The sequence below is a fragment of the Lissotriton helveticus genome, chromosome 3_1, assembly GCF_964261635.1.
Source record: "Lissotriton helveticus chromosome 3_1, aLisHel1.1, whole genome shotgun sequence".
NCBI classification, from domain to species: Eukaryota; Metazoa; Chordata; class Amphibia; order Caudata; family Salamandridae; genus Lissotriton; species Lissotriton helveticus.
The window spans coordinates 570,009,199-570,023,533 of NC_136061.1; the positions used below are offsets into that span (position 1 = coordinate 570,009,199).

The 14,335-nt window shown below is 43.8% G+C and overlaps 1 protein-coding gene across 3 annotated transcripts in view; it reads right to left on the minus strand.

Annotated features, from left to right (window-relative positions):
- Window positions 1–1,248: 1,248 nt before the first annotated feature.
- Window positions 1,249–14,335, minus strand: part of PLCL1 (phospholipase C like 1 (inactive)) — a 506,778-nt gene continuing 493,691 nt past the window's right edge. For all 3 annotated transcript variants that reach the window (XM_078680511.1, XM_078680509.1, XM_078680510.1), the window contains exon 6: window positions 1,249–1,769. In XM_078680511.1, coding sequence (XP_078536637.1) covers window positions 1,593–1,769 — 177 coding nt within the window. In that variant the 3' untranslated portion in view covers window positions 1,249–1,592. The remainder of the gene's footprint in view (window positions 1,770–14,335) is intronic.

Genomic DNA, 14,335 nt, shown 5'->3' on the forward strand with positions numbered 1-14,335 from the left:
TGCCAACCCATCAAATGATAAAAATTAAGCCATGTTTTCAGGATGTTTACAGTGCATATTCATTAGAAAAGAAAAAACTAAATGTAATAGCTTTCGACTTATAATTTTCGCATTAATTTCGGTCACTTTGCTTCTCTAATTGACATTTAGTGACGTTTAGTGGTCAGTGAGTCGACAATTCAAGTGTAATTTAGAGCAAAGTTTTCCTGAAAGTAAAGTAAAATCACAAACATTTTCTTTTAGTTGAAAATTATTCTCAGGATGCTGCAGAGAAGTTGTGTGTCTTTTCTGCACAAAACGTTTCATAATTATGAAATGGACTTGAGGATGATTTATAATTAGGCAAATCATTTGGCAGCCTTTCCAGCAACATCTAATCCTTGAAAAAGGCTAAAAGAAGAAAATTCAGACTTCGTTCTATCTCGAACAATTGCACAGAACTTCTTCATCCAGTGCTTTTTTTTAATATATCACAAATATTGTGGAATGTTCTTGTGGGACTCTGAGCACAAAAGCACTCATTCCATATGCTCAGATTTCAAAGTCTAGATTTACTGAAGTCTTTTCATATCTTAAAACAGTTTTAGGACAGTCATAAGCCAGGAAACATGGACTAGATTCACTAAGGTTTTTGTCTCGGGTTTCATGCAATCTTAAAACTGTCTTTAACCAGAAACGCTAGTCTTTATATAAAGTCTTAAGCCAGGAATGACAGTTTTGAAATTGTTTAAGGTGGGCATACCCCTTTACAAACCAGGGTCTTCATGTCCTTGCTTCAGACAGTTTGGAGGATCACACATTCGATTTGGCTTCAATTTTCTTAGCAGGTCTTTTTTCTAAAAACAATACTAAACCATTCCTTTGGTTTCAACAATGTATAAATAAAATATTGGTCTCTAGGGCACTAAGCAGGTGCTTAAAGGTTGATAAACCTTACTTTGAGCTAACATTGAAGCATCTAGGAGATTTTCAATATTCAAAGCCAAAAAACAAATTATGAACATAAAAGACAAACATGAAACAATAACATTCCCTTGAATAGTCTAGACTATCATTCTCTATTAAGACAGGACTTTTCAAAGGTGGTGATAAATAATAAATTAATAGACAGTTGATGTTGCAGAAAAAAACATTTTGTAGGATTACCTACATATAACCACACAGGTGGAATTTTATAAAGACTCTAGTAACAAAAGTGTTTTACTTTTGCAAATGGACTGACTTTAAAATACTGACAAAATGTAGATCTATAGTTACTCCACACAGAGCAGAGCTACCTTTATTTTGTTTGCCCCATCTTTATACTCTTTTATAAAAATAATTCCATGTTCCTTCCCAAGCACGCATCGTGTGACCGCCTAGCTTACACAGCCGTGTCCTCTTCCAGTCTGGTGTGCACCAAGGCTGAGGGCGAGGCTGACATACGCCCCGCCCCCCACTTCCAAACACCGCTCCTTTTTCAGAACATACTGAGAGCCTTTGCCTGCACTCTCTATCCTGGGACCGGCCAGGGTGGGGCAGGGCCCTGGCCGCCCATTCCTAGTCTGCTATTTTGAGGCACAGTTTGGAGGAGGGGATGGTACTGTTTGCTCTCACAATCTGCCATTTTCTTCCCCACCCTCCTTCTCCTCAATGGCCTCCAGGCCTCGCTTCTGCCTCCCATCAGCAGTGCCAGCTTTACTTAGGCCGCAGGACAGGCACGCCAGCTGAATCTGCTTCATGTTCTCCAAGCCTTCATTCTTTGCACTCTTCAAGAGGTCTCCTTGTCCCTGGGTATAGAAAAACATGAAAGCAAAACATAAAAATCAATAGAAAACATGAAAGTGACACAAAGAAAGTATAAGTTTCCCAACTATCAAATGATTGTAAAGTTCACTCTCTGAGCTCCACATGCTTCTTCCTTCAGGAGGACATTGTTGAGTGGCCCAAGTAGGTAGTTTTACTACATTACTTTATATCTTCTTATCAACTGTGTATCATGGTTTCGTTCCTGTCCTTTCCTCGAACAAACTGATGCATTATGACATCTGCAGCCTTTCTCCACTTCAAATGCGTATGTGAGGCTAAATAATCAGGTTATAATTGTTTATATAAAACAATTAATCGTGATATGGCTTGAGTTAATTAATTAGTCACAATTTTAAGAAGAGAAAGTTTGATCATTCTCAATAAAAATAACTTCTGGGCATATCCTCCTAAAAAATTTATTTACACTCTCAGGGAAAGAAAAGGAAGTAGTGAAAAAAGCTCCATCTGTCCTATAAATGACATAAATTGATAAATGTTTACAGGACAGGGAGTGTGTACCTTAAAGGATGACAGCCCTCACCCACCCAGAGGTGACATGCTCACATCAGTGTACGAAGCCACCAATGTGGGCTGCTACCAGTGTGAGGAGAGCTCTTCAGGCCGGAATATGGTCCAGTAATCTGTGCCTGGGCACCCAATGAATTGGTGTGGGAGAACTGTTTTGGGATTGAGAGAGGGGCAAAAAATAATACTGGTGGACAAGATACTTTAGTAGAAGTCCCTAGTGGGTAGGCCTAAAAAGTATAGGGGAATTATTCAACCCTTTTTAGGTAGGCCCACATGTTTCAGCCCCATGTAGTACCCCAAAAAGGTGCTGTGGGCTTTCATAACACCTGCACTGATGCAGGTGTGTGTTGTAGTGTAATTGGTGCACAAGTTACTACTTGTGTAACGATATATCTGTAAGAGACATTAGTTAGTGATAGATTCCTTACCTTAGAATATTCCCCAGGCGCCTGTCTGGATCCGGAAGGTTTTCTGCTTAGCAGTACCCATGTGTGCCAGTAGGTGGCGCCGTGGGCTCTGCGTCCGTCACTGGCGTCGTAAGCACCGGGATGACGTCACGGAGGCTACTTAGGCGCCACCCATGTGCGCTGACGTCAGTTCAGTACACAACTTTTTGCACCAAAACGCAAAGCCATGCAAGAAACTGACCATTGGTGCATAAAACTAGGTCCCTAAAAGGGGATGACCTTAACCCTAGTAATCAGTTCGCAGAACGGGAGGATTGGTGGGGCGGTAGGGAAACTATCACTAACTAATGTCTCTTACAGATATCTTGTAGTAACTTGTGCATCTGAAAGAGACACGTTAGTGATAGATTCCTTACCTTAGAAAAGATACCCCAGCAATACCAACCCAGGTGGTGGGTCTGCGAGCAAGATTACACCAAAAAGTCACAGAGCACAGAACGGCCAAAGAAGCCATCTCTCTGGATCTGACTGTCAAGGCAGTAGTGCTTGGTAAACATGTGCAGCGAGTCCCACGTAGCTGCCTGACAAATGTCCTGCAAGGGAACGCCACGTCCCAAGGCAGTAGTGGCTGCCGTTGCCCTGGTCGAATGGGCACGCAGCCCAACAGGAGGCTTCTTCTTGGCCAAGGAGTAATATGCTTTGATGCACATAACGACCCACTGGGAGATGGTCTGTTTGTGCACAGCCCCACCTAGCCAACAAAAAGCTGATCATCAACACCCGGAACTGCTGTGTACGCTGCAGATAGAATGCTAGCACACGGTTTGGATCCAGACGGTGGAGCCTCTCCTCTTCCCATGAAGGATGCGGAGGTGGAAAAAAGGTGGGCAAAGTGATGGTCTGCCCGATGTGGAAGGGCGTGACAACCTTTGGCAGAAAAGAAGGACGGGTCCTTACAACCACCTAGTCTGGATGAACAGAAAGGAAAGGAGGTTTGGAAGAAAGGGCCTGGAGCTCATTCACTCTTCTGGCAGAGGTGATAGCAACCAGGAAAGTTGTCTTTAGAGTAAGAAGACGTAAAGGACAGTTATGAAGAAGCTCAAAAGGAGTGCATATCGGAAAAGTCAAGACAAGATTTAAGTCCTATTGAGGCATTATGAGAGGCACGGGAGGAAACGTTTGTGTAATGCCTTTGAGAAAGCAGTTAACAACCGGGGACTTAAAAAGAGAAGGCTGATCAGGGAGCCTCAGGAAGGCGGAAATGGCAGAAAGATAGCCTTTGATGGTGCCCAGAGCACAGCCCTGCTGGGCCAAAGATAGGAGCAACAGAAGAACGTCAGAAAGAGGGGCCGAAAGGGAATCCACAGCCTTTGCTGTGCACCACGCCACAAATCTGTTCCATCGGCAGGCGTATACTATTTTAGTGGAGTGATGCCTGGCTGCCAGAATGACATTACAGCCATCCTGACTGAAACCCGGGATAGAGGCTGAAAGAGCGGAATCATAGCCTGAATATCCTGGTCTCGCTGCTCGGGAGGATAAACCCGAAACAGCATTGAATCCAAAACCGCTACGATGAAAGGGAGCTTCTGAGAGGGAGTCAGGTGCGACTTCGGCACGTTGATGGAGAACCCCAGCCAATGCAGGAGGTCGGCCGTAGTCTGGAGGTGGGCGACAACTGCCTGGGGCGAGCCCGCCTTCAAATAGCCAGTCGTTGAGGTAGGGGAAGACTGACACCCCAGACCTGCGCAGATGAGCTGCGACCACCGCCATCACCTTCGTGAACACCCGAGGGGTGCTGGTAAAGCCGAAGGGGAGCACGGCAAACTGAAAATGCTTCTGGCCCACCTTGAACCGCAGGTAACGAGGATATGAAAATCTTCTTCCTGCAAGCCCAACCCTACCATCCAGTCTCCAGGGTCCAGGGCAGTCAGGACATGAGCCAGAGTCAGCATCTTGAACTTCTCCTTCCGGAGGAAGCGATTGACATCCCGGAGGTCCAAGATGGGGCGCAGGCCCCCCCTTGTCCTTCTTGGGGACCAGAAAGTAGTGGGAATAACAGCCACACCCTACTTCCTGATTGGGAACGTACTCGATGGCCCCCTTGGCCAGGAGGGATGAGACTTCCTGATCGAGGAACGAAACCCAGGCGTGACAGGGCTCTTCGTGGAAAGACTCAAAGACTTGGCCATGGCCCGCTCTGGACATTAAGCGAGAACCCGGTAAAACGCAACCAGGCATGGCGCCGCAACGCCACAGTCATGGAAATCACCCTGCCCAAGGAATCAGCTATGTCCAGACCACACCTGATGGCAAACTTCACCGCACCCTTGCCCTCTGCTGTTGCTTGGGAAAGGACAACCTGGACCTCCTCAGAACACTGAAGCAGGACCTCTGCTACAGAATCCCACACTGCGTGGGAGTAACGGCCCAATAAACAGGCGGTATTAACTGACCGCAACCCCAAGCTGGCCGAGGAGAACAATCTCTTACCATATTGGTCCAGCTTCTTAGAGTCCTTCTTCGGCGGAGCCGTGGGAAAGGTACTCTGCGATGTTGAGGCCTGAATGACCAGGCTCTCAGGCGTGGGGGAGTGGTCAAGGAGGCAGGATCACCAGATGCCAGATGATGACGCCTAGCGACGTTCTTATCCACCGGTGCCCCCGAGGCCGGCCGCAACCAAGTGCCCAAGAGGACTTCGGTAAGGGCCTCATTGAAAGGCAGCAGAGGTTCCGACGACATAGAAGCCATCTGAATCACCTCCGTAAGGAGGTTGGTCTTAAGGACCACCGTAGGGAGGTCAAGATGGAGAGCCTCCGAAGCCCGACGCAGCACCATGGTGTAGGAAGCGCTATCCTTCATAGTAGGCGGAGGGGAGGCAAACCCCGGGAAAGAAGACAAATCAATTTCACCAGCATCTTGAAGGTCATCCTGCCAATCCTGCTCGGAGTCGCACTGCCCCGCATGGGGGTCCTCGGACCTGTTCCAATTCTCATCTGGCTCTGGAGTAGAAGGAGCCGGCAGCGGCGGCAGGGCCAGAGCCGGAGTGGGGGCAAGCAGCGCCGGGAGCGGCGCCAGGCACGGCGCTGGCCAGGGCCGAACCAGAGCCCCACCCCAATGCAGATCCCAGGTCGGAACAAAATGGTCAGAGAACAGGGGCAGGGGCGGGATAAACGGCACCCAGTGCGGTGCCTGTGGCGGAGCCAGGGGCGGCACTGGGGCTGGAGCCAGCGGCGCTGCACCTTGTGGTGCCGGATCCGAGGGCACTGGATCCAGTGGCTCCGGGGCCGGCGCCAGAGGCGGTGCCGCCAGGCCAACAGGATCTGGACACGGGACCACAGGGCCTGCAAGCGCGCCGGCGGGAGCCCGAGGCCTAAACAGGCAGTCCATGGTAGCAAGAAACTCTTGCATTTGTTCAGGAGTCGCAGACGGACCCGTATATTGCGGGTAGGCCGCGGGACTCCCAGGCTCCGGAGGAGCCGCACCGCGTCCGCCTCGGAGGATCGACAGGGGGATGTCGGAGAGCGAACACGCTTCTTCGACTTTTTCTTATGGCGTCGCTTACCGGAATCTGAAGGTGAAGACTTAGAGCACGAGGAACGGCAGCTCTGGTCCTGCAAACGGCCCTAGACCTGGAGCGGTGGTGAGAGGACTGCCGGACCTCCAGCAACTTCCAGCGCCGCTCTCGCAAGGCTTCGGGCCATGGCACGGCAGTCCCGACAGTCTCGGGAGTCATGGTCGGTCTCCAGGCTGTAGAGGCAGACATCATGGGGGTCCGCCACCAACATATTATGGCGGCACGACCCACAAGACTTAAGCCGGCTTCCCTATGTGCACCAGGAGACAAGAGAAAGGAGACAAAAGTCTCAAAAAAGTGGTAAAAAAAATGACCGAGGTACGTGCTCAATCCGGAGCTGCGCTTTAGGTGCGGAAAAAGGAAGAACTGATGGGTGGCGCCTAAGTAGCCTCCGTGACGTCATCCCGGCACTTACGACGCCAGTGACGGACGCGGAACGCACAACACCACCCACTGGCGCGAAGGGGTACTGCTAAGCAGAAAACTTTCCGGATCCAGACTGATGCCTGGGGAATATTCTAAGGTAAGGAATCAATCATCACTTGTCTCTTTCAGATATATACATACACAACCTAGCGTTAGATGATTATTTGAAGAATTGAAGACCTTGTTAGGGATGGGTCTCAACCTCAATTCTTGTACACAGAATGTGAGCAGCCCTGTTTATGCTGTCTAGCATCCAACATCTGAGGCAGAAAGTTGGCTTTTGGTATCAGAAAGCAAGAGAAACTGCAAGATTCTGGCATGAACCAGAAATATACACAAATGCAAGGAAAATCATTGGGGTAAAAATCAGTTACGTTTCTACACCTGGCTAACTCAAATCATTTTCATACAGCCTTATAGCCCGCTGCCGATGGCTATACCAGTTGTTAAAGACCCTGAACCCGAGTTATAGGCCCGAGCCTCAGGCAAGAGCCTATAATGAGGGAGAGGGTCTTTAACAACTGGTATAGCCCTAGGCAGAAGGGCTATAAGGCTATTAGAACATTCCACCCACTGAGTATAGAATGTTCTAAATTAAAAAGGGAAAAAACATGTTGGATCTCCAGGCTTCTACCAGCCATTTTAAGCCCAGAGCTACTCCATTGTCTTCAATGGAGCTCTCACATTTCTAACATGCTCTAATATAGCCTAATAGCCCGTCGTAGCGGGCTATGCCGGCTAATAAAGGTGCGTTCCAGCGTTGGCGAGGGCCTTTAACAAGGGAGCAGGACTTTAATAGCTGGTATGGCCCAGCTACGAAGGGAGATAAGGCTATTAGAACATTTTGCCACTAGAGGGCAGAATGTTCTAATAAATAAAACAAAGGCAACTCGGAGCCCAAGGAGGTTTAAATCCCTTCGGGCTCTGAGAGGACTTTGTGAAAACAACATTGGAATGTTGCTTTGCAGGCCTTTAACAGCTCGTGGAAGCACGGAGCACACCATTGTCCAATGTTCTAATAACTTTTAGAATGATGCAATCAAAGCAGTAATGACCAGCCTACAAATCACCCACGCCACTCAAATGCTCAGGAAATGACACCAGCATAATATTGATCCAATGACTGAATTCAAACCCCACTGTCACTTTGAAGTTTTCTATTTATTCATTATCACTCACAAGTGATTACAGTTACATTGGAGGGGCCTCATACAAGCGCCAGTTCCATTAGCAATCCACGGAAGCGCTGGCAATATTTGGAGTCTTCTCTGCGCAGTTTTGTAAGTGACTGGCGCAGTTCTCTGTACCAGCTGATATTTCAAATTTTAAGTTCATATTTATGAGCCTATTGCCTGAAGGGACCTTCACTGTCACACTTTTGGACGACAATTTTTTCATTTTTAGCTTTTACCATTTTGTCTGTGGTACTCTCAGGCTCATATTGAATAAACTGACCATAGATTCTTTGGGTAGGGTTGTAACGCAGACTGTACATAATCGACTATAAGATAATCCTACGATCAACTCCAGACCTGATCTTTAACAAAACTATTTGCTGTTTAGACTTTGTCCTCCAAGTATTCAGTTCGATCCTCACTTCGAAATATTGAGGTTTTACTGTTTTTCCCCAAATCTGTTCTTTACGCTTGTTCATGGAGAACTGCGCCGCACACTATCCACAACTTTGTATATAATATTTTGTATAATATTTAATCGATCGAATATACTCATTAACACCAATGTTTTTATGTTTTCCCTGGCCGTACTAGTGTTGGATTTGCATTGATTGCAACTTGGCATCCAATTTTACTTGGATTTTAATCCATATGTCGTTACTTAAACCAAAGCAGACATTTCTAATTGCGATGTAATCTTGTCCTTTGTTTCAGCGTCATGAATCCTTTTCTGTATATCGGAGCGCTTATCAAATTAATAAATGAAATAAGATCTTAAGTCAATTAGTGACCCCCGTCGGCCTCTCAGACCAGTGTGTCTGTAGATCCTGAAGTATACACAGTGAGAGTCAGAATCCATTTTGTGAACTTCTTAAAGGAGGCCCTGAAGTTAACAACGGGTGAAGACAGCAGCCTGGATAGGACAAGAGATTGGATGAGATCCCATTTCACCCCATGCATCCTGCACAAAAGTAGGTGGCATTTGAAAGCATGTTTACAAACGGTCTGGCCAATAAATGCACACTGATTCGAAGTTTATTTTAACATACATTGTTCACCCACACCAAGGGACAGCTACAGTATTGAATGGTATTTATCATCTGTTCAGATAGAAAATATCTCCCTTCACGTGTTTTCATAACACACAAATATACATACATAAACACCTATATATATATATATGAAGAAATATATATATATATATATGTGTGTGAATGAACAGTAGAGTTGAATGGGGTTGAATGAGAGAGAGTGGTTTTTGGATTGTATAAAAATATCATTTGAAAAATTGGGGGATGGATTGATATGTATATAGTTGTGTATAGTGTAATTTGTGATAATGATTTTGAAATTGTGTTTTTTTGACTATGCATTAATGATTCCTCAAAATAAAAAACTGAGAATGAAATAAACAGGCAGTCATGTTTGTTTAGGTCAATGTGACTCATTCGAAAGGAAGTGTAGAAGTAGTGAACAGCAGTGGCAATTCTTTGTTTATTAGTTGCCTGGGGCTCTGCCCTACTGTTTTTTAGCCCAAACCCTGGTTGTTTAGTATAATCTTTTAGCCCAGCACTGACCCTGAAAAGAAATTATAAGCGTACTTACCAGTAACTTGTATTTCCTTCCATAGGAATCCATTGTGTGGTTTTCACCAGAAAAGTTTCTAAGTGTCGATTTTTGAAACGTACAAATATTCCTCTAAAATCAGCTGAACTATAAATTCCGATTTACTCACCTGTTATCAGGAGAGAACCCAGTGCTGCATCTTTTAGCCCAGCACTGACCCTGAAAAGTAATGCCAATCATACTTACCAGTAACTTGTATTTCATTCCATAGGAATCACTTGTCTGGTTTTCACCAGAAAAGTTTCTAAGTGTCTATTTTCAAAAACTAAAAATATTCTTTAGAAATTGCCTGTATGACTTAAACGCATTCTCTCAACTCTTTACAGGAGATGCAGCAGTGCTGGATCCAGAATCCAACACTGAGTAAGAAAAGGTAGCGATAACACTACTGACTTGCTAAGTGAATTTCCTTCCATAGGGTAACATTGACTGGTTTCACTTGGAAATCCTTCTAAGTGTGGAGTTTTGGAATTTTAAAATATTCCTATAAAATCAGCAGAACTACGAATTCCGATTTACTCACCTGTTATCAGGAGAGAACCCAGTGCTGCATCTTTTAGCCCAGCACTGAGCCTGAAAAGTAATTCTAACCATACTTACCAGTAACTTGTATTTCCTTCCACAGGGATCCATTGTCTGGTTTTCACCAGAAAAGTTTCTAAGAGTCTATTTTCAAAACGAAAAATATTCTTTAAAAATTGCCTGTATGACTTAAACACATTCTTTCAACTGCTCACAGGGATGCAGCAGTGCTGGATCCAGGATCCACCACTGAGTAAGAAAAAGTGACGATAGCACCACTTACCTGCTAAAGGAATTTCCTGCCATGGGATAACATTGATGATTCTATGTGCAAACATTTCAAAGTGTCAACTTTTAAAATACAATAATAATCAGTAAAAATCACTACTGTAACTAAAACGCTTTTACTCAACCGTTTACAGGAGATGTCCAAGTAATCCCTAAAGTAACTAATTGCATTTAACTAGAAATTCACATTGAGGTCAATGTTGCATTGTGTTTGAAATTGTGTTGCCCATTGCAACAACTGTAACTACTGTACTTAAAAGTCTATTGCCTATTTGCAAAGTATTTAAACTAAAGTAATTCATTCCGAGAAAGTATATTTTGTAATGTAATGTATAATGTAATTTAAAAAATAAAATATCTAAAAATAAATAGTTTAAAAAATGTAGTAAATCAGTATCAAAAAATAAATATAACAATTAACACATTTAAAAATTGACACTCACAAAACCTTCGAAATTCACTGAAAAAACCATAGGTTTCAGGCCTGATATAGTTAGGAATTAGCATTTAAAAATCCTTAGAAATTCACTGAAAAAAACTATAGGTTTTAGGGGTGTTATAGTTCGTTGGTTAAATCTCTCGTACATAACCATTTAAATTCCTCCAATTTAGTTAGTTGTACGCACTATATCTCGCACGCCTGCAATCCACTGCTGATGATGTCACATATTACATCATTCATGACATGGCAAGTGACATCACTGATGACATCTCAAATGGCATTACTGATTATATCATCCACGTGACAATCAGATACACCTCATCATACACTAGTATAGCCTTTCATCACTCACTGTAAAATACAGAGTACCATATTTGAATCCATTGACACACCAATACAAGTTTCTAAAAACCCACTCAGTGATTCCTAGATCTATACACACATCTTATCACGTACCTATAGGTTCACTCATACATGCAGTCAATGATCAATAGAACACTATCAACTATACTTATACACCAATATCGACATTGCACACCAGCACACATCCTATTCACTTATGAAGTCATCCTATTCACTTTGCAAACAATGGATCATACTTACATTTACTTAGCTATACACTTATACAAACACCACTTTATCTATTAATATTGATAGTGACTCATGCTTAGTGTGTTATAAAATCACTATTACAAGTATACAGTTATCCATACAGTCACTCATACAATCACTGAGTCTTATGTATACTTATTTATAAACAACAACTGACACATACACTGCCTTTTATTTTTCAAGTTTGTTGGACATGTACTATTGAGAGAGATATTTGCTCATCACCACACCCATAAAGATATTCACTCACCCAAACAACTGTTATAACATGTAGTTTTAACTTCATATACCTACTGAATCAACTATTCACAAATATTTGGGCAGTCACACACACATTCACTCTCCCATACAAATACTCAGTTAACTAATCAATAACTAATATAGACTTTCAAATAGCTAGTTGCCAACTGGAGCAGCAGTTTACACAACAACTGACAAAGTGATACAGATGTTCACACAGTTTAGTCACTATCCAATATATTTAGTGAGACACTTTAAATTAGTCAAGTAAACAGTCAATCACACTGCTACTAAATCCTCCATCCATATATTTATATTTATATATCCACTCATTCTTCAATGCAAATTGCTCATTATATAATACATATTTAAATAACGAACCAAACCACATTCACTGGATGATATCTTCAGCGATGTCATTTGAGATGTCATCCGTGATGTCACTGACCATGTCATGAATGATGTAATATGTGACATCAACAGCAGTGGATTGCGGGCGCGCGAGATATAGTGAGTACAACTAACTATATCAGAGGAATTTCAATGGTTTTGTACGAGTGAAATGTCCAGCTAACTATAACAACCCTAAAAAAATGGGTTTTTCAGTGAATATATATATATATATGTATCCAAACCAAAAAGCCCCTGCTTAGAGACGCCACACGCACGGAGCTTGCATCCTCCTTTATTGGTTTACTGCAGAAAACATTAGGGTCATCAACTGAATCCTCGATAAATGGCCTTACGCGTTTCAGACAAACCATGTCCTTGTTCACAGGCATGACATCGGGAGCAAAGCAGCTCATTAAAGGAACACCTTATATCCACTTTCAAAGTTCCGCCTCAGTGGGCGCAAGGCGCATTGCCTCCTGGTCCTTGCAGTTCCTTTAAAAATATCTACCTTGTGGTTGCTGCTAAACATCACGTTATAATGTCCAAAGTTTTTACCCAAGTGGGTTGATAACAGTGTGAAACCTCAATGTCCTGCTTTTAAAAACACCACATTGGGACTCCTTGCTTTAACCGCGCCTCGTGTTTACGAGCCGCTGTAGATCTGCACTGATCGCAGCAGGGTGTCTCAGCGACCGGGAAGCCGCCAACAAATCCAAACCAAAAAGCCCCTGCTTAGAGACGCCACACGCACGGAGCTTGCATCCTCCTTTATTGGACATTATAACGTGATGTTTAGCAGCAACCACAAGGTAGATATTTTTAAAGGAACTGCAATGACCAGGAGGCAATGCGCCTCGCGCCCACTGAGGCGGGACTTTGAAAGTGGATAAAAGGTGTTCCTTCGAAGAGCTGCTTTGCTCCCGATGTCATGCCTGTGAACAAGGACATGGTTTGTCTGAAACGCGCAAGGCCATTTATTGAGGATTCAGTTGATGACCCTGATGTTTTCTGCAGTACACCAATAAAGGAGGATGCAAGCTCAGTGCGTGTGGCGTCTCTAAGCAGGGGCTTTTTGGTTTGGAGATATATATATATATTTATATATATGAACGCACAATCCACTAGTTTTCGGTCGATTAACGGCAAGCACACGAATATCCAGTTACAAAAGTGTTTATTTCCAAATCCCCCTCACCCTTGAAAAAAAAAAAAAAAAATATATATATATATATATATATATATATATATATATATATATATAATAAACCCAAGGAAAAAATTTTTACAACTCTTATTGAACTCTAACATGCCAGTTTCAGCAACACGTGTTTTACGTTGACCTTTCCAGTACACCATAGTCCTGCAGGGAAAAATACTGCAACAAACTTTCAGTCACTGCCCTCAGAGACCTTTAACCGCATGCGTGCGGCCGCTATTTTTGCGCTGTGCGGCTTTTTGCGAAAAGCCACGTTACATGACGAGCTGAGCTCGTCATGAGCATGCGAGCGGTGCAACTCATGAGGAGCTCAGCTCGTCATGCGCATGGAAGGGGTTAACATCATTAGCAAAGCAAACGGGCACAGACTTGTCCGAAGAGGCTGAAAACATGATATCAACCTGGCCACTCTGCCACCGAGGCATCGTCCATGTGGGTTACAGGCTAGGGGTCTGCTTTCAGAGCAGGATTGGCATTCATCACCCACCCCTGTGGTCCATTTTGGACAGGCTCTCCTGCAGTGTGGGCTGGTTTGAATATGCTTGCCGGGCTGCCTTTTGTTTCCAGTCTGACCATGTTCACAGCGCGCTTCAGGATAGAAAGAAGTCTACCTTCATTGTTAGAGACTAGATTAAGGCGGAAATCGGGTGAAAAAATAAAATATTTAATTATATCAGTATAGCACATAGATTTACCCAGAGTGAAGCATGCCGTCTAGATACCTGCATGTAATTGCCTTTCCGCTCTGGATCATTAAGCAGTCAGGTCTGCTGAGCAGCAGCACAAGTTGTAATTGTGGGGCGTCTGAATGCACTAGATGACAGCAAGAGAAGTGTTATTTTTAGGCAGCGTTGTCCCAAAGGTCACATCTGCTCCTTTAACTCGTATCATTTTAATCAGTTGGGGATGCGGTAATGAAGTCAGATTTTCGAAGTGGAAATTGTAACCTAGCGGCAGGCTGGCAAAGAGAAGAAAAACATAAGAACCAAAAAAAAGGCCGAAATAATAATTAAAAAACAAAAGAAATTAGACAGACAGACAGAAAAGTGTGTAGGCTCTGGTAGGCTCGGCAAACCTGTCGAAGATTGACTCACC